The sequence below is a fragment of the Onychostruthus taczanowskii genome, unplaced genomic scaffold, assembly GCF_017590055.1.
Source record: "Onychostruthus taczanowskii isolate IOZ18803 unplaced genomic scaffold, ASM1759005v1 scaffold141, whole genome shotgun sequence".
NCBI lineage: Eukaryota > Metazoa > Chordata > Aves > Passeriformes > Passeridae > Onychostruthus > Onychostruthus taczanowskii.
This window is the reverse complement of record NW_024498585.1, coordinates 201,844-223,314: the sequence shown is the minus strand read 5'-3', so window position 1 is coordinate 223,314 and position 21,471 is coordinate 201,844. Positions and strand designations below refer to the sequence as shown.

General features: G+C 35.6%; 1 protein-coding gene across 1 annotated transcript in view; it reads left to right on the top strand.

The window, feature by feature from the left end:
• Positions 1-21,471, top strand: part of PDE10A (phosphodiesterase 10A) — a 172,899-nt gene that overhangs the window by 141,506 nt on the left and 9,922 nt on the right. The window contains exons 11-19 of the mRNA XM_041398164.1: positions 3,305-3,447; positions 5,600-5,692; positions 6,269-6,455; positions 7,771-7,913; positions 9,891-9,974; positions 12,364-12,514; positions 15,090-15,245; positions 18,731-18,903; positions 19,998-20,109. Of these exons, the coding sequence (XP_041254098.1) occupies positions 3,305-3,447; positions 5,600-5,692; positions 6,269-6,455; positions 7,771-7,913; positions 9,891-9,974; positions 12,364-12,514; positions 15,090-15,245; positions 18,731-18,903; positions 19,998-20,109 (1,242 nt within the window). The remainder of the gene's footprint in view (positions 1-3,304; positions 3,448-5,599; positions 5,693-6,268; positions 6,456-7,770; positions 7,914-9,890; positions 9,975-12,363; positions 12,515-15,089; positions 15,246-18,730; positions 18,904-19,997; positions 20,110-21,471) is intronic.

Here is a 21,471-nt window from a genome sequence, read left to right as displayed (position 1 = left end):
TCTGAGAAAGTTTGAAAATTGTAACAGAAAGTCTTATGGTTTTCTTTTTATTTCAGCATGTTATATTTATTCCTTCTTCCTAAATTCAATTCACTACATGTTACAAATCACTGCTGAAAAAGTTACTGTCTGTAGCAGGAATAGAGTTTAAAAATTACTCCTGGGGCATTTTCTCCAATTGTTGAATGAGATTGGTAAGACCTTGGAAAACTATACCCATAACGAGAGTGACAGTCAGTCAGTATTTTATAGAATCCACTAAAGCCAAGTGGTTAGTTCTCCCCATTGAAATATCTATTTAATGACTTAAAGTACTGTTCAGAAGCAGTTTATGAGTTTCTAAATAAATTTTGAATTAATAATTATATCCTGAATAGTGGTAACAATGTGGGTGAACTGGTTATTTATAATGTTTTGAGTGTTTGGTATGTGAATTATGCTTTTTAGTTTTATGCACATTCATTCCATTCTGCAGTTCTTTTTCCTAAGTGTAAACCTGAATCAGGTCTGCGATTACCATTGTTTAAAATTTGCACATTCAAAGAATTACTTTCCAACAGTGCTCAGATGCATGCCCCAGTCTCCAAAGTGATATTCTTAGCTAGACTATTCAAAGACAGTGATGTTAGAATGCAAAGTGGTTTTATTTAGAAACATGAATGTTTCTAAATAAATGGAAATGGCAAATATTCTGCAGTGCTTGTGTTATTCTAGTTAGTACACTGTCAAGAATTCTGCACATAGGACACATTTCTGAACATTGACTTTTCCAATTTAAATGAACCTCTTAAAAATAGCTTAGCATTTGAAAGAACTGGTACAACATAACTTATGGCATTGAGAACAAATATTGATATTCTTCACTGTTCTTTCCTGTGAATAGAGATCTGGTGGAAAACACAATTGGCAGTAAAACATGCTTACTCTTTCATCATCTTTTCCAACACTTGGCTGCATCATGATTCTGTATTTTAACCTGTGTGATGTTTCATACTCAGCTTCCTTTAAAGCTGTAGCTGTTGTCTCTTTCTTGAGCCAGTTATCTGAATTATGAGTTTGTACATTTATTGTCCTTTTATGGGAGTGTGATTTTATCATGATGTGGCTTATTCTGGGTCCCACTGTGAGAAAAGACCAGAAGTCAGTTTCTTCTGAGAAAATGAGAAACTTTTTTTCACTACTTCACCCTTTGGTGGTTGCACTTATGGTTTGATTTGTTCCTGCAATACTGAAGAAAAAATATGTGTGTTTCTTTTCATTCTTTTCATTTTTATTTCCATCAAAATCTTTTAGCAAAGCTAGTGATATAAGGGTGGTTTTGAATGTAAGTGCAAGGAAGGGAAGTAAAAGTTCGAGTTGCCTTACAAATTTTCTTTCCCTTATGCTTGAGTAGTTACAAGCAGCTTATGCGAAAGGTGGTCCCTGGCTTCCCTACTGACAGTGCAAAACATACTTTTTGTACTGATATTCTTTTTCAACCACTAGTCAGGATTTGAGCAAGGGATTTATAGAAGTAAAACTCTCTCATCCGATTAACTATTTCTCAATTAATACTGATTAAGTAATCATTTAAAGCATGAGTCATGAGCAAGGTAAGTTCTTGAGTCATATGCATTAAACCACAAAAGATTAATTGTATAAAATCAACATTGTGCTGTAGACTTTACAAAGAAATCTGATACAGCATCTGAGTAGAAGCATTTACTGGACCCCTTGTCCTTTTGGCAGTTTCTGTTCACTCTCTTTTGAGCAAAACAATAAGCAATCCACGTGGTTAAGGTCTTTAAATTTCTTGATGCTCTAAAGGGGAAAAATTGCACAAATCTTACCTCTTAGCAGTCTCCCTGACTTTTCTGTTCTGATGGAGTAAATGGAGTAGAAGACAACAGAATCTTCCTCAACACATATTCAGTCTGTATGGGAGGACCCTCAAAGTTCTGGACTTGCTCTAGATGGTATCTGTGCAGTTCCCCTCATATGGCATAGAACTAGAGTCTCTCAGCTAATGATTTTTCATCTCATATGGGTTTTTTTTTCTGCTGAATATTTGTCCATCTGCATTAGTGTGAAATGAAATACTTTATTGTTTTGTTTCTATTTTTGGAAGATGAGAGAGAAGGGGTGGGGAAGATCATTCATATGGAAGTCTTATGAATCCTTAAAACATACCAACTGCATGCATTGCACACCAAGATTTTGTTAGCCTCTTTCTGTAGCTGAATGACTAGGTAGGTATTATATAAAAAGTGGAGAGATCCACTTCAGATCCTACTCTACCATGCAGTTACTGTACTTTCTGAGCAAATAAGAAACACATGAGACCTATCTGAATTGGATAGAGAATGTTCTCGTGCCTGTATATTGGTATCTTAACACAGTGATCCTTGTTTGATTTTTGTCTCACTTTTCCCTCTTTTTCTCAGAAAGACTATTGTATGTCTGAGAAATACTTCAGTGAAGAGCTGCTGTGTTGCCAAGACAAAATTCTATTCTGACAGTCAGTGCTTCTGGGTGTTATTTTTGCTGAGATAAAACTAGTTGGTTCGAAGAGAGACTGTGCAAGTCTATTGCTGTACTGTCGTACTTCCTTGGCTGTGGCTGGTGCCTTTGGGCTTTGGTTAGTTCATGCACAATTTCTAAGTCTCAGCCCTTGTGCAAATACTGTCCCTAACATCAGGCGGGCACAGCCATTTCCTATCCCTCTGCATAGGGCAATCCATAATGATACCTCTAATGACAGAATCAAGAGTGTCACAAAATATTTCTGACTTAGAAGGGACCCACAAAGCTCATTTGGTTATTGTTTTTTACAGGCACACTTAGCTTTTTTAGAAGAAAACACTACACTTTCTGTTATGTCTGTCTTTGCTGGATTATTAAATACCAGTATATTTGCATTGACAATGAAGGCAAAAGCCAGAATCGTTCTTAGGTCTTGCTCTAACTTATCTATTTAAAATCAGATTAAGGTGAATATTATCTGAACCTAGAGGGAAGAAAGCTACTGTTTTGGAAGGCCTTGAAAAACAATTAAACAGGAAAGCCTATTTTTTGGGGGGAAACATTCAAGTCTCTGAAATATTCCTGCATTTCTTGAAGAGAACACGCAAATTTACAGAGAAAATATTGAATTCAAGATTTTGCTTCTGAATTGCATCCTAAAAGATTGCTCCTTCAAACAGATTTCCATACTGGATAGCTTCTCAAAACTTTTATCGTGCAGGGATGTATATTTTTATCAGGTAAATGACTGGAGATAATACAACTCATGACCGTTAACTCTAGTTTTGTTTTTTGTCTGTAGATATATGCAAAAAACCTGGTGAATGCAGATAGGTGTGCACTCTTCCAGGTTGACCACAAAAATAAGGAGCTGTATTCAGACCTTTTTGATATTGGAGAAGAAAATGATGGAAAACCTGTCTTCAAGAAGACCAAAGAAATAAGGTAAGAACAGCTAGCAGAAGAGTGCAGTTTCATTATAACTATGGATGTGCAGGCATTTTATTACCCAGTTTCTGTGCCTATCTGCAGGTACCCTGACAATGCTTGTCATACTGTGATATCATTCCCACCAGGACCCGCCTCCAGAAGGTAGTACTTCTGGGAATGACATTGCAGTGCCATCGAAACAGCGTCTCTGAAGCTATAACGTCACTCCTGGAAATGCCGTCTTCCGGAGGCGGTCCTTTTGGAAATCATGTTGGGAAAAAAACAGAGGTGTTCTGAGGTAGGTAAAGGTGCAGCTAATAGTGCACCTAATCCATAGTCTGCCAGCTGGGGACTTTTTTTCCCAAGAGGGTTCCCAAGAGGAAGTAAAATTGGTGTGATTCCAGCACATCCAAAGCAAGGAAATTACAATTTGTACTTCTTATGGATGGATTAGTCAAATGTAGAATTGAGTATGGATTGGTCATTCACTTTGAAGATTTCAAGCTCAGTAATTTAACTTTATTTTTCTCATGTGAATTTAGATTTTCACACTTACAATTAATTGTGATACTGAACAATGCTTGAAATGGTGAATTTGAAAATGTATATTGTCTGGTAATCACCAGAAAGGATTCTCTGACTAAAAGTTATGTGTATTTCTGCTTCATATCACAGGTACCTAATTTTTACTCTTACGCCCTTTTTTAATGAAAGAGGCTTAACAACAAAGTAAATATAGTGTTTTTCACTTTTTAAAAAGCATGACTCCCTAATAGAACCAGATGAAGATTTTCAAAGGCATACAGGTTTCAGATTTTTGTCTTCTTAAAAGTAAAGTATCCTGTACTAAAATGTTCCTAAAATATTCAGCGTTGATTTTTATCAGAACTATTTTCATTTCCTTCTTACACTTTTAAAGTTCTGAGCCAATATGAGATGTGATTCGTGTCTTCACTAAGACTTCTTTAGACAAACCTACTCCCACTTGCCATTGTGTGAGTGAGAATTGAAGGAATAAAAATTGGTGCAATTTGCGTACTGACAAGCAAGGAGGTGGTGTAAATTAAAGAAGATGGCCTGCTTTAACGTGCACTTTAAGAAGTATACTCCTTTGTGATAATTGTTGTTCTTGCTTATATCTTTCTGTCTTTTCTGTATGTTATTGAAATGTTGATTCTAAGTGCAAGGGTGTGAGCCGTTTCACAGGTACTGTATACTGAAAGTGAAGTGCAACTTAAATTTATCTGTAAGAAAGTGACACTGAGTGAGTCATCAGGAAGGAGTCTTAAGTTGGTGTGATGTACCTGTCATAAGAAGCAACAGAAAAATATAACTTAAAGTCAGGTGTGTAGGGTGAAATCTTGACAGCTTTATCACTAACTTCAACACCAGGCACCAGGGCAGTATCAGGGTACATTTAGACTTCAAAGTGTTCCACGTATGATTCTTTTTACGCATTTTTCTTCATAAGTTGTCTTTTGATTTTATGTCATAACTGCTTAATGTTGAAATATTGAAAAGTACTTACTCACAAGACAGACGTACAGATTTTTCTGATATAACTTAGGAATATATTTGTTGTGTTTAACTTCCTTGTGGTGATTATGGGACTTAGTACCATGGCATTGTTTGATTGTCATGAAACAGACTAGTCATTCCCAAGTCTACATGGAAAATCCATATAATGTTCAGCTATGAAATTTCCACTAATCTTTTTCCAAAATTTTGTTACCAAATCCACACATATATGCCACCCAAGGAAACAAGTTCCGTGTTGCCTTTGTTGTGTCTAAAGAAGCAATGAATATATGGAAGTCATAATAAAATCAATCTTTTAAATGTAAACAAACTCTGCGTTCTGTACAAATGTTATGTTTGTTAGGGATAACCCCCTGGGTTATTTAAGATTTTGAATTTTTGTCACTAAAATTGTAATGTTGTGTTTTATATTAAACTATATAGCTATATAAAACATTTCCAGAAAGTATCTGCTAGGATGTACTTTTTGTTTTATTGTGTGCTATTAGTTGTTTTAAGATTTTTCTCCTCAAAGCAAGAAAATGGCGCTGGTTGGGGACACCCATTACTGTGCCCAAGACAGACTCCACTAGAAAAATGTGTTTTCCATATTTTGGCTAATATACATTTTTATTTTTATTTTCTCCAGATTTTCTATAGAAAAAGGAATAGCTGGTCAAGTGGCAAGAACAGGAGAAGTCCTTAACATTCCTGACGCCTATGCAGACCCACGCTTTAACAGGTACAATGCTCTTCATTGGAGGGGAAGACAGTTCATCAAACCTTTTACATAAAATTACTACTTAAATTTCATATTGAGATTCATTCATGGAGCTGTAGTCCTCTGACGAGGAGGTAATTATAGATGTTTATTAAATGCTTGAGCCATCAGAGATATTTTTAAGATACAAATAAAAGTTTTTTTTTTAAATGGTGATATAATGGAGAAAAATTTATTTAGATTGTTGCCAAGTTTCATTATCAGTCTCCCTGCAATCTCATTAGTTTCATGAGAGAAAAACAGTTCACTAACAAATAGCATGCCTAAGAGTACCCGAATGTTCTTCTAACTCTGTGTTTGAGGCACTATTAATTATTTGTCTAGGATTAAAGGATTAAAAAATTCTTTCTAAGTATGGCACAGTAGATAAAAATATTTGAGGGTTTTGAGGGTGAAATTCTTGCAGGTACTAATTAGGTCTACTTTAAATGATTAAGTATATTTTACATCAACATTTCTGAGACTCAGACAATGGGAATAGATACCCATTGATATTAACTCTTTTCTCTTTTTTCTTTCTCTTTTATGGCTCTTCAGAGAAGTAGACCTCTACACAGGCTACACAACCAGAAATATCCTGTGCATGCCTATTGTGAGCCGAGGAAGTGTAATAGGTGTTGTGCAGATGGTGAACAAAATAAGTGGAAGTGCCTTCTCTAAAACTGATGAGAATAACTTTAAAATGTTTGCAGTCTTTTGTGCTTTAGCCTTACACTGTGCTAATGTAAGTTTTATTTACAGTTTTGTAAGTTATGATGAGAATACTTAAGTATTTTGATGTTACACCTTAGTAAAATGATTTGTAAGTCTATTTCATTGAATTAACACTGTATTCCTTGGTGAATAATTCTATTTTAAGAGGATGATAGGGATTTCCTTTGAAACAACCATAATCTGGATATATCAGTTTTGTGTAACTAAAATGAGAGAGCAAGCTCTAATATCTGTCTTCTCTTTTCCACTAAAGAATATTATTATTATTTACTTACATAAATTCAGATTACATTTTATAAATTTAATTGGGGAATGGAAATATGCTATATATTCTCTCAATTCCATATTCTTAATACTCAAAGATCAAATTTTACACTTATATGCTGTGGTATATGCTTATAATTATCCATGCTTCTAGATAAGAGTGAGTAGCTATTTTTGTCCTCAAACCCTTTGTCATCTCAAAATTTACTATGCCTGTAGGAAACATAAGCAATATAATGATCACTGCTATATAAGTATAAAAGTTCAGTAAAAATGCAATGCAGAAGAACGGAGTTATATTCATGGGAGGTAAGATAAAATGCAATGGCAGTTAAGCCTGGTGATTTACATTAATTTTACCAATATCATCCCAGTGGTACACTGGGGCAGCAAATTTTATTACCAGGTGCCTCAAGTTGTTTAACTTGGATCAAGGCAGGTAGAATGGCCTGTATATAAATGACACTTGGGACTATGCACTCATTTGTGTGTGAGTTCACTACTTTTGGATGGTGAATGTTGCCATTCAGGGCATAGTGCTCCAGAGGATGTTTTTAGCTAGTAGATAGTTATGTCCTCACTTGTTTGCAAACCATGCCATGTCTGAGCCTCTCAGTTATTATTATGTACTTATTTTTCATACTGAATAATAATGTAGTTATGATAAACTGCGCATAGATAGCAGTAATTTGTGCCAATTAATAGAATTCATACAGTGGCAGAAGATATGAATTGTGTCCTGTTGTAGGTTTTCTGACAAAATTTTGCAAGGGACTTAGCTTTGTTTTTGACTCCAGAACTTGGATTGTTTTTCTTGGGAGGGCTCACATGCAATTAAAAGTCAGCTAAGCCTTAGATGTTTACCCAAGTGAGTACATGAAGAGGTTTGCCAGAAGAACGGAATTCAGTGTAATCTATTGCTTTTCTAATGTGTGAAGTTGTGCAGCCAAAAGCACTATCATTTCTGCAGATGTGTATCATAATAATCACTGCTTCAATACAGGAAGTAATTTTTTTTCTTTATTAAAATTCCACATTCATGCATGACTTTACTTGTTCAGATGTACCACAGAATTCGTCATTCAGAGTGTATTTACCGTGTGACGATGGAGAAGCTATCCTACCACAGTGTTTGTACAGCAGAAGAGTGGCAAAACCTCATGCACTGTACACTGCCTCCACATATTTATAAAGAAATTGAGCTGTAAGTATTTTTCTAATGTAGCAGCAGTTGTATATAGCCTGTTGTTTTTTTTTTTTTTCTTATTTGTCGTGGAGTTTTTTTAGGAAGCACTTTCATTATTGAACCACATCAATATCATCGTGGTTTTATCTCTGGCTTTCTTATACTTAGCTATACTTAATGACCCACAAACAAAATTTATCCATCAAAGATATAAAATTATACGTACTCAGAATTTTTCCACAGGCATAGGTAGTAGTTGCTTTAAACATTAGTTTTTACCTAGGATTTGTAGAGATGAGCTTTCATTCTTATAGTCCCAAATCACCATCAGCTCAGAGCCGAGAGAAAGCTGAGCTTGGAACATCACTACTTAACACCAAATGCATAATCTCATCCCCTTAGATATGTTTTAGAATTAAACCTATTTCTCCCAGCTTATTCCTAGGGTTTTCTAGGTTGTTTATGTTTTTTTAGGTTTGGTTTTGGGGGTGTGGTTGTGTGTGTTGGGGGTGTTTGGTATTTTTGTGAGTTTCGAGTATGTGTGTGTTGTGCATCTGCTTGTGTTTATTGAAGGGGAAAATGATAATTCACAGTTAAATATCCCAGGTGCTAGAGGGTAGAGTTGCAGCCTAACTTTGGAGGAGGACTTCCCATCCAACCTTTTAGGCTTTCTCTGACATAATTCAGTTATTTTCAGCTGCTGTATGCTGAAGATGAACCTCTACCTGCATTTTTTTGGCCAGTCCCCACTCAATGCTAACAATGGGAGCCTTCACATTTTTAAGTCACTCTTTTTGGTCCAGGACAATAAATTCTACTCTAGTAACCAAATGCCTAAAATCAGCTATTGAGTCTCAAAACCTAAATTGTCTTTTTACACCTCATCTCCAGAGCTTGCTCACTTTTGTTCAGCACTGAGCATTGTGGCTGGGAGCAAGGTGAAAGCCTGTGTTTAACAGGGACTGCTTATTGTTAAAGTTCATTACATGTTGAAGTGATTTGCTTGAATGCCAGAGCATTAACAGCTTGCAGGATTACACCCTAATAGAAGCTTATTTTTTGTAGTACAATTTCTTGTGCTTTGTTAGGTGATATTATATAACCCACCTCCTCAGCAAAAATGAATTTTACTTGCAAAGATGACAGGTTTCATTCTAAATTATATTAGCATCCTTTAGTTTAAGCAGAACACATTTCACCATTTTCCAAGCAATTCAGCTACCTTCATTGCTCTCACAAACTGCTGTGTTGTTCAGTGTGGCAAGCAGTTAAGGTTCCATGGAGAAAAAAATATAGGACTTGCAGCACGGAAAGTGCAGGGAAATGGTTAATTAATAATTTAAAGAAAAAACAATTTTTCTGTCCTGGGTCCCTAAAATTAGGCCTCAGTATTGTTATCAGGGGAGGGGAGAAGTCTTCAGGTAATGAAACATTAAAGATATGGTATTAAATGTTAAATTTTTGAAGTTTTGGCTTGATTTCTATTAGCCAGTAAAAACTGATTTTTTCCTCTATCAAAATTAGAGTAAGTCTCATGCAATTTATGACAAAAATTATTGGAAAAAGGGCCAGTAAATACATTATTAGAGACACCATCTTTACTATACCCGGGAAGAAAGTCCTGAATATTTTAGAAATGCCTGTAAATCTCTCATTGTTCCTGAGATTTTTTTTGTCTATTACCTAATCTGTGGATCCTTAGATAAAGATAGATGTTTCTATTATGTAAACAAAGCCAAAAGCTAGCTGTTGAACTCGATCATAAGAGTCTTTTCCAATATAAATTACTAAATTATTGTATGAAACTATAAGCATAGTTCCATTGACCTTAGCAGGAATACGTAACTTGAAAAATATAACCTGTAAATTCAGTTTTCTGTGTGTATTCAGAAAGAAGTGAATCTTGCAGGATATACATTTCCTAGTCATTTTCACTTGTTTTTAGTAATAATGAAAAGGTATTTGTCTTTTCTAAACTGAAACTTTCTTCTCTAGATACCATTTTGATATCAGTCCATATGAAGATGTTTGGCCTGCTATTTTTGTCTATATGGTTCACCAGTCCTGTGGGACAGCCTGGTATGAAGTATATTATTTCTTTAGTTATTAAGTCTGTGCTTATTTATTTCTAATTTTTGAGATAATTACTTCTGAATTCAAGGTCTGTTTTCTTTGATGTTTATTTACTATGTTTGGTCTGTACAAGACTGTAATAAACACTTTGGATTTCTTGTCCCACCTTCTTGGTCCTTAGTTAATAAAATCTGGGAACAGTGAGGGTAAAGTACTCATGATATCATCCTAACAGTTGACCTTCCAATTGACAGAAAAACTTTTTGGTTCTGAGATGAATTTGCTTTTCAGACAGAAGATGGAAAAGGCAGCAAAAAAGTACTTTTCCCAAAAAAGACTGAAGGAGCATGAAAACTGGTTTTTCAGATGTATACTTGCTGAAATTAATCATGTATATGGTAAAAGTAAACCAAGATCAGACCTTATCTTGCTAAATTAATCAGTTATTTGCATAGTGTTGCATTAATTGTGGAAGTGAATTATTTTCAAATTAAATGCTTCATTTGCTGTCATTTCTCTCAGTGTTCCTTATTATTACTAAGATCAGTAAGGTAAGGATGGCCCATTGCTAAAATGAAGGAGCTGCTCCAAATTATGGAAAACTTACAGATGGTCAATTGAAAGGGGAAATATGTCCCTACAAAAGGGAGCAACACTTGGGAAATGTTTGCTGGCATTTAATTTTATTTTGCTAACTGATTGGATGTCCTCAAAGTGTGCAGTCAAAACAGAGGATCTTTCAGTCTTCCTCGATGCTGCGAAGTGGGTGACTCTTCTGAACACAGTACTGTACTGCTTAGTGCAGTTAGCTTGTTTCCATTCCAGACTGAATAGCTGTGGATGCAGAGTTTGAGTTTGTATTTTCAGTCAGGTTCTGTTCTCTTCTCTCTCTGACTCCCAGTCTCTTCCTTTCAATGTGTCACTTTGATGAGAAAGAATTGATACCTACTTGATGTTTATCAAATGAATCTCAACTTTCACATACAAAATTAGGCAAACAAAAGTGAGGAAAATATTTCAAAAGGAGATTGTTGGAACGGGACCTGTATTTAATTTCTGAAAGAACAAAACTTCTCAAACCTTTGAAACAAAGCCAAAACTTTTAGGACTTAAATTTGATTTTAATATATTGAGGAATAAAGTTATGCCTTAAAGTAGTTACCTATGTAATGCATAATTTTCCTGTCCAGGGAGGATTTCAGAGAAAAGTCTGTCATACTCACTACATTTTCTCTTCTGAAGAAATAATATTTTACTGCTTAATCAAGTACAAAATACAGCAGTGGATGAAGTAGTAATATTCTATGTTGAGGCAGCACAGATAATGATTTTTCCTTTGTCTATAATTGTGCTATTGTGTAATAACCGTTGAACAGATTTGGATGTAGGTGAAAGTGACTGTTGTGATATTCTGAATTGTGATGTACTACTTTGAACAATAGAGTTCTATTTCTTTCTGACTTCCTAGAATTAAAAGGAAAAGCCTAAAGTTTTTTGAAAGACAATATGCCTCTGTTTTACCTTATGTCAGATTAAGGCTGAAAATAATAATTACGCTGAGCAGCACACAACTGTAGAAATACACATTTCTGCCTGTTTCCACAGAGTAAATGTGTCTATATTTTTATACATAGGTCAGAGAGGTTTTTTCTCACCCCACAAGTACTGCAAAACTAGAACATTAGTACCACTTTCCTGATATACCCAAGAAATTATTAAAAGATGGAACTTAAAAAGAAAGTCAAATCACAGCAACAGGGGAAAAAATGGAATAAAGGAAAACTGCCTTTTAATGAGGGAAAAAGTAATTTATTTAGGACTTAACAAAATATTCTTTGTTGAGAAGTGAAGAAACCATGAGATGTAAATTTCTGTTCTGTGAGTCTAAACTGAAAGAAAAAAATCTACAAATATTGGAAAAAAAAACAAAAAACCTTCCGCTTCTCACAATGTCAATATGGAGCACGTCTATTTAACCAGGTTTGTCTCTTCTGGGTCCTTTGCTTTAAAAGCCCCGAATTTTCTGTTTTGATCACAAATCATGTTTTCAAATTGTTCATTAGATGCCGAGTTGTACTATATTTCAAGTTGAATAAGCAATTGAAAGAAATCAATTCAAGTTCCTGGGAGAAGGGAAGGTCCTGCAATTGTATTGACTGAGCTGGGTAGCATGACTTATGTTCCCGAATTTAACAGATTAAACCAAGAGCATTGTCAGGCATTCACGCTCCTCTGTCCTTGCCAAACTTGAGTGACTCTTCATGTCATTAAATAAGTCATCCACAGTGAGAGTCAATCCTAGCAAGGAGGGTAAATCAAAGACCATCTTTTCTCCTCTCTTGGTTGTTTTTCCTGTTCCTATTTCTTGTCTCTGACCAAATTATTTTCTTCCTAGCTTTGAACTTGAAAAGCTCTGCCGATTTACTATGTCTGTAAAGAAGAACTATCGCCGTGTGCCCTACCACAACTGGAAGCATGCAGTTACTGTTGCACATTGCATGTATGCCATACTGCAGAACAACCAGGGACTTTTCACTGATCTAGAGGTAGGTGACATAATGGTATCAGTTACCACACCTCATCAGAGCTGTCAGAGCTGTACTTGTTGTTCAAGTACATTTTCTGTGCTGGAGGTTTTTTTGTCAGCTTGGGCAGAGTGTATGTAAAGGCCTGCATGGAGGAACGGATGTCAGTAAAGAGTTCGAGGAAGGATTACTCAGATTCCTAATCCTAATCATGTTTTTCAGGACTCCCCTTAAAAAGCCGTGGTTGATTTGCTATAAATCCTTGTCTAAGTTTTGGAGTTCTCCCTGCCCCCTTACAACCACAGTCTTTAGTTATTTCACTAACTGTCAGATCTGTCCCTCTGTGAGGGAGGGAAGCACCCTGGATCTTGAATCCTGTGAGGTCTGGGAGATATCCTAAATAGGAGGACAAGAGCTGCAGAGCTGGCTGACATATGTGAGTAAAGGAGAAGAGCCAAATGCTAAACTGATCACTAAGTGGAAAAGATAACAAGTAAAATGGAAGGCTTAGAATGTTAATACACAATATGGAAAACTTTCACTTGTTATTCTTCTGAATTATGATACAGCAGGGAGTACTGTCTCTAATTAATGTTACATGAAAATTCTGACTGGGAGAACTTGTTGTCAGTTGTGTATAACTCTGCAAAATATTATCCATATGGGCTGTAATTTTCCAGGCTCTGTTAACTTCCTTAAGGTGATTCATTTGGGGAAATTCCAGGCACAATTTTTTGGCTCTTTAAAAGAGACATGCTAGTAAAAATCAAAGTTTTGTTCAATGTATAAGAATAAAATGAAACTTGGTGAGCTTTCATTTGCTAAGGTATAGTTTATCCTGCTGTAAAGCATAGAATTGAAAATTGACACTGAAATGCAAAAGTGGCATATGCCAGGCATATGCTGAAATTTGGCCAAGCTATACAAGCCTGAAAAAAAGAATCAGTATTATTTAACACACACAAAAAAAAAAAAAAAAAAAAAAAAAATCTGTGTAGTACAGCCTCAGAGAATTTTTAAAGCTCTGATAACATTCAGTACTAACCAAGGAGTAAGCCCCATCTCTTTGGAGGTGGAGAGTAAGAAAGAAAGGGAGAGCAAAAGAGACCACTGTTAAGAGAGATAGAAACAGTCTTTTTTTCCCTGCAAACTCCAGCCAGCCTTCATCTGATTGAGTGTCTTATCCCCAGTCTATGTTCCTGCTCCTTTCAGCAGTCTTTTTTCTTGATACTGGAGATGAATCCAACAAGAATACAGGAAACTGCTGAAAGAAAGTTCGGGGTTCTAGGGATGGGCTGACCTCAGGTGAGGGATGCTGACAGGAACCTCAGTAGATTTAGAGATGGGAAGATAAAACACTGTAAAGAAGACACTGATCTAGAGAAAAATAGAGAAAAATACAGTGGTTAAAGATTTGGGATCCAAGCAGGTACCAAAATAGTTACAAGGACAAGAGCACAGTTATTAGGCATTGTATAATCCTGAAGGACTGAGACAAGAATGACTTCTTGAGACATGGAGACTGGGACAAGCTGTTACTGCATGACTTCAAGTGATAGAGGAAATCCTAAGATTTCCTCCTCTGTTGAGGACATGTGCTGCTGCATCACCTGAGGGTTTTTATATGCTTTTTAAAAATACACTTCACAAGATGCAGTACTGAAAAGATATCATTCAAAACAGAAGTGAATGTCTCAAAATCAGAAATACACCTAGCTTTGCTACAGCCTTATTTCTGCACATGGTGTATTTGTGATAGTATTTCTAATTGCATAATTGGTATTTTTCCACAGACTCATGAGTCTCTTAGTATAGTATCCAGGCTGGATGTTGTGCACTTAATAGATGGCTAATCAATTTATCCTTGTTTACTGAACACTCATCAGAACCAATTATAAGACAAAGATATTGTGTCTCTGACGAAATTTTTGTGATACTTCATGCCAACAGTGACAGTCATAAACATTAATTTTTTTTCCAAACACATAAGCTGAAAACCTTTTGAAAAAGAGATTTCAGGGACACCATTTCTTCAGGATATTAAGGATTAGTTATGTAAAAAACCTACTTACTGTCTTTATTTGTTTATGATTGCATTGTCCAGCATTGTCCATGACTCATGTCAGTGACTTCCTAGGAAAAAAACCCCACTAGGAAGTTTGGTTAACATCTCTAGGAGTGTTACAGAGCAGATCTGGCATTGAACTTCAGTGAACCTATCTTGACCAGCAGATCATACATTTTGTATGTTTCTTCTCCCTCAATAACTGTGCTTTTTATTGTTTTAATAAACATGGTAAGGATTCAGTGGATAACCAGACTGTTTAAAATGCAGATTTCTTCTGAAGCACAGTCCAATGCTATGTTACTGTTTAACAACGATTTTTAAATGCATAATATAATTACAATTGGACCAAGAATTTTAATTCAGCATGTCCTTACTGTCATGTTTCTGTCATTTTTAAGGATATTTCTATGTGTGCTGTTTGAAGGCAGTGTTAGTGTACTGCAACTTCTACAGTATTTTGGGCAGAGAGTGACATCAAAGGGCAGGAAATGCATCTTGATTTTCATGCTTGTGTCAATTTTTTTGTAGAGAAAGGGTCTTTTAGTTGCATGCCTGTGTCATGACCTGGATCACAGAGGTTACAGCAACAGCTATCTTCAGAAATTTGATCACCCCTTAGCTGCTCTCTATTCCACATCAACGATGGAACAGCACCACTTCTCGCAGACTGTGTCCATCCTGCAGGTAGGATTATTGAAATTGTATGTTCTGTGCATTAGTGTTCAGTGGTGGAAAGAGGAGTCATATCATTGCCAAATAGATTTTCGGAAGCATGCTTAGAAATTATAGAATTAACTTCTCTATTATAGTACTCATTTAGATGAGTAGAAGATTTATTACAGCAAGCCAGGTTTCACAGCTAGCAACCCAAGGATTCAACAATAGTGCAAAACACAGCCTTCTCAAAATCTTGAACTTATAAAAATCTTGTGTGTTTTAAGGTCTTTACTTATGGCCTGCCTTTGAAGCTTTTTGCTTCTGATTCTCTGGAGGCATTTCCCATGAACATGTGGAATAGGAACTTTGAAAATTAAAAATAATTTTCTCAGATACATATATATATTTTTGTCATTTAAACAAAAATATATTTTTTTATTTAAAAATTATTTAAATAAAATCTTTATTACAGCAAGCCAGGTTTCACAGCTAGCAACCCAAGGATTCAACAATAGTGCAAAACACAGCCTTCTCAAAATCTTGAACTTATAAAAATCTTGTGTGTTTTAAGGTCTTTACTTATGGCCTGCCTTTGAAGCTTTTTGCTTCTGATTCTCTGGAGGCATTTCCCATGAACATGTGGAATAGGAACTTTGAAAATTAAAAATAATTTTCTCAGATACATATATATATTTTTGTCATAATGTATTTAAACAAAATCTTCAACTATCCTGAAGCTTTGAATAAAAACTCAAGTACTAGTAAAACTTTGTATGAAAAACTTGAAAACCTGCTGTAATAAATTCTGTGAACATTGAATGTGTGGCATGAGAGGGGAGATGTTAATTTTTCAAGCATGAAAGTCGTAAACTTATTTTGTTATGTTATTCTGTGCTTATTTGTTACTCGGCAATTTGATATTTAAGAAATCTGAGTAAGGTAATATTCTGTGAAAGAGAATTTCTAATATTAAGTCATGTGTCTTTATGTTTAATGAAGACAAATAACTACAGAAAAACATGTAGACACTTCTTGGGAAAATACAGGTGTGCTAGTGACACACACACATTTTCTCATGAGTGAAATTTTTATAATTCTCGATGATTAAGAACTCTTACCTGTGAAACCACTCTAGTCTATAACATACTTGTGCTCACTAGTTTTAGTTTTCCATGCACACTCAAATTACAGCATAACCTTGCTACTGTACCACTGATTCATTGTTAATCTTTCTTTCTTTCTGGTTTTTCAGGGGAAGATGATATTTATTTTCTTAAATTCATAATCACCTTTTAGGAAAAATACATATTCTGTCTTGTATTCAGAATCACATCTTGTGATTATGGTTTTAAGTATCATATGCATTTAATCACAGAGTGGAAGCTTTATCTCTGAATGCTCCTTCATGTAGGAGGGTGTAATTGAATCCTTCAGTGGTGGTATGGCATTAGATGTTTAGTGTTCATTCTTTGTGTGAATATGTGCAGAGTGAGCATGTTCCTCAGTCATTAACTCTTCATTGTCCCAACCATTTTGCATTTTTTCTGGCAGAAATGCTGTAATCAATGAAAATCCCATTTGCCATGAAGGCAGGGAACCCTTTTGTTTCCCCAGCACCTCCTACATTTGCTGTCAATGTGAGTGAGGTAACAGGGATAAGTGGCCAGGGCTGTAGAGTGGATTCAAGACACCAGCTGCTGAAAGCACCCATGGGTGATAATTAGCAGCAAAGGTGGGCTAGAGCAGCCTTTTGGACTTGCTGGATTTTGTTTGAATAAAAACTCTTATTGAATTCATGGACTGATGGAAATAAAAGCCAAACCAACTCACCAAGCTCTTTAGGATTTATCTGAGTTTTAATTTTACATTAGTAACCTGCAGTACTTTTAACTGCTTGAAACTTTAAAGCTGCTTTGCTCATCCACCTGCAGTTTGAGTGTACACCATACTTAGGACACAGCATTCAATTCACTAGCTTTAGCTCAGCAGGCAAAGAACAAAATCTTCGGAGTTGTACTTTGTATGTACTACTCAAAAGCCTAAGTGGCACAAACTCATAACAGTCAGCTTCTATCAGCAGTTTACAGAATCAGTTCTTTTCAAGTAATCTGAATAGAAGTTGTCACAGTGGTCTTTCTGAGAGTGCAGCTTCTAAAGCCCAAGAGTAGAATCCAGAATAATTTAAATATTAGGACAAATAGCCTGGTCCCAGGAATTAGACAGCAAGGCTGGAGAGTAGAAGGTCCCCAAAACCCTAAACTGTGAGAACTAGCAGTAGTAATTTTTTGCTCCCAAAGTGCTGATGATGGATTGAAATGTTCCGAATTTTTTTTTTAAACATAATGTTCTGTGACTTAGAAATCTGTCAAAGGAGCATTGAGACATAGATAGATTGTATTTGCTATTCATTATTCACAATAAATCTACTTGTCTAAGTAAAAGTCCTGGAAATTGATGTTTATGTTCCGGATGGTGAGAGAAACCAAGCCTATTTGTACTGCAGAGGATTTATTTTGAGCAAATCATGTAAATTCTTGACGAAAGTGAGGGAAACTTTTTGAGTTTCAGCCCAAATGCCAATTAAGTGTCAAAACACCTCTGCATTTGATATATTTTAATGATATTTTCTTTTTCTGAATGTGCACACCTTGACATGGCTAGTTCATTCTTTTCTTTTTGTCTGCTTTCTCTCAACATTAGGAAGAATTTTGACAACTTGTTTTCAAAATCTTAGAGACAGTAGATAGTCTTGACTTTCCAAAATGTGATATAGCTTCATAAGTCATCACAGTGCGTGCATATTGTCAGTTAAATGCGCAGTAATACCTTTTGGATATTGAAAAGTGATGGCAGTGGTGTGTTACCAGAGCCTCCATAGCTGAAAGCGTTATCTTTATGAGTCATTCAACTTAAGGTTGAACAAAGCAGCTTTTCCCTCTAAATGCTGATATACTTTAAAATAATTAACTTTATTTTTGTATAGAAAATTATGTCAGTAAATGCAGCGATTTAAGGTGCATTTAATTTGGAACATTAGGAAAACAAAATGATTTTGTATTTTTAATTTCAGTGTTTCTTTATCCATGCTGTATATTTACGGAGTATCAAAACTATGCTTAAGTGAATCAGGTACTCAGTTTATCAACTTGACTGTGCAGACTCTGGGCCAGAACTGAATCACACGTTTCTAAGTTAACACCGTCTGGAAGTGTTGTGTCTACAGTGATTTTAAATCAAAGAAAAAGATTTCTGTAATTTTTCTCTAGTAATACCTTGAGGCTGCAGAAGGAGCAGTCCCAAAAACAAATTGGTGGCTTAGTCATAGGGGTTTTTTTATGACAGTGTTTACAAAGGAAGAATAAAAATGGGAATTTCAGGCTACTAACATTTGAATTTGCAACAAAACTTGTTATTGGGCTGTAAAACTGTCGTAACCTGTCTGGTGAAGTAAAGACTGAAATAATCTCAGAATTAGAGCTTGTGCTTTTTATTGGTTTTTTACTTTTTCATAGCTGGAAGGGCACAATGTCTTCTCCAATCTGAGCTCCAGCGAATATGAACAAGTACTTGAGATCATCCGGAAAGCCATCATTGCCACAGACCTTGCCCTGTATTTTGGAAACAGAAAACAACTTGAAGAGCTGCATCAGACAGGAGCATTAAACCTTAAGAACCAAACACACAGGTAAAGCAGCAAACCAGTAGTAGATCCCTATGTCATTAGGCTAGAAAGAGAAACCTTATTTAAAAAAAAAAAAAAAACCTCTGAATGGTAATTTTCTTACATATGTGATCTCTAAGACCAGCAGTGTGTAAAATTACACATAAGTAACAGTAATTGCCATTGCTTTATATTTGCATTGACCCTTAAATGGCTGATGACTTCCTCAACTTAGGGGAAGTGCACTTTGCATTTATTAGTTGATTATACTGCGTATTTGTGTATTTTCTCTGATATATTTGTCTGTTGGTACAGTTTTAATGACTGCCATCACACTGGCATGCAGGTTAGCAAGATCTATGCTTTTTCACATGGAATATGCATTATTAACAAAGATGCAGGTGTCCTTAAGGGCCATCTTAATTTCTCCATTGGGTGAAAACAAGTGAATTTAAATTAAATTGCCAGTTTTCTTTATAAATCTTAGATTCACAAAACATAGATTTGTGCTATAAAATTGGTTCAATTGGATTTCTTTGTGTGTGTGCCTTATTTTAGTAATTATTTTAATACTCCCGATGTTCAGTTACTCTGTGAACAGGTTTGTCAGCATATAGGACAGTGTTACGCATTGGATTCATCTGATGTCCAAGTTTGAATTCATTCCAACAAACCAATGACAGCGCCTTGAGACAGACTCAGAAGTAGTCTTTCCTCTTTTTTAGGAGCTTTTTTCCCTCTCTTTTTAAAGAACAAGGAAATGCAGCAATTTCTTTTTACAGACTGGTACTGTATATTCAGAGAATTATAGAGGGGCATGTGAGTGTTTAACAGGCAGGCATCCTGTGCCCTTGCCTATGGATGTGATTGTGTAGAGAATGGTCAATGAACTCTGGTTGCAAACAATGTAGGGAATATAACAAGGGATGCAGTATAGAGTCTGTGCCATTCCTTATCAAATAATCAAACAAATGAGGAAGAAACAATAGGTGGGAGGAAATTCGTAGTGTGGATACATTGCTGCTGATTCAACTGAGGAAGGGCAAATGAAAACTTTGCAGAGCAATCATTAATTCTTTACGAAACTTATAATTTAATGTTGTTTTATTCTATTTTAGAGATAGAGTGATTGGCCTGATGATGACAGCTTGTGATCTGTGTTCTGTAACAAAGTTGTGGCCAGTTACCAGGCTGACAGCCAATGATATATATGCAGAGTTCTGGGCTGAGGTATGTGTGATTCTTCTGTTTGCTCTCCTTATAAACAGAAGCATCCAGGAAGGAAAAACCCAACTATAAGTATATTTCAATCAACATCTTGGTGTGTTTGTTGTAAAGAGAGTTCACTGGTGCATGTGTGTGTTCGTTGCTTACTCTGAAGTTATTTAAAGAGCTGAGTTAGCTATCTGATTTTCAGGCAGTCGATTTTCTCTCTGTTCAAGATAATGTAAGAAGTATGTCCTAACATAAAGTGACCAAGCAACAGAACATAGAAGAAGTCACTAACTGTAGTTTTTTGTATAAATGCAAAATATGAAACCAGCTTCTAGGTCAGCTGCCTTGAAACATACTTATAGAGCTATAGTGTGAGTACAGAAAATGCTAAAGTAAATATGAAAAACATTAAATTTATTTTGAGTCTTCTTTGTGAGCCAGCCCAACAACAGTGTCTCAGAGAGAGCTGGGTCTTCAATACATAGAAAGTTACTCTACAATTAATGTGTACTGAGAATTGAAACAAGGAATTAAGCTGTAGTAATGTAATCATGTTCATAAACAAATATGCAGTCTCTCACATGTCATATGCTGAGGTGTAAATATCCTAATTGTTTAATTTTTAAGTGGAAGTGACTGCTCTGGGGATAAGAAATAAATTGCATGGAGTGGAGTTATGCAACTTTAGGAGATATGATTGTATTTTCAGGACTACAATTGCACATGTCTATGATAAAGTGTTTTTCTTTTCTGTTATGTTCCCTGTGGAATCTTGCAGTTTTCAGTGGGCTTATTTCTGTTTTATACAGGAATAAAATAGAAATCAAGCCCGTGGAGTTTATGTAGCATGCATGTAGTGTGGAGATTGTTATCCTGCCTGTTGCATGTTCATTATGAAATTCCAGATGTGTGCTTCTTGTGGGTGTACTTCATATTCACATATTCTTGTTCTCTTAATTGCAAACAGCTCAGACTACAACAAAATATTTGAAAAATGCTGACTGTGTAAGCTCAAACATCTAGTCTAGTTCAGCACTGACTTTCTGAAAGGCCTGCACTGGAAAGTGAGTGTTCTTATGAGTGGTAGAATGGAGGTATAATGTTGACATGCCTCACTGATTACATACTCAAATTTTTTGCCTATTAGTAAAAAGACTTTTCTTGCAAATCTTGTGAGCTCAGTGGAGAAGGCAGGATAAAAATTATTTTCCATACTCAAAAATAGTAAAGATGGAATTATGGACATAATTGCGCCTGTCCAGATGTTAATCTTTTAGTAATCCAAGGATGAGTTTATAAAGGTAGATGTTGATATATATTGAAAAGACAATTTTTGACAAAGAGGGTACACTGTAAATTCATCCGGTTTACTTAGCT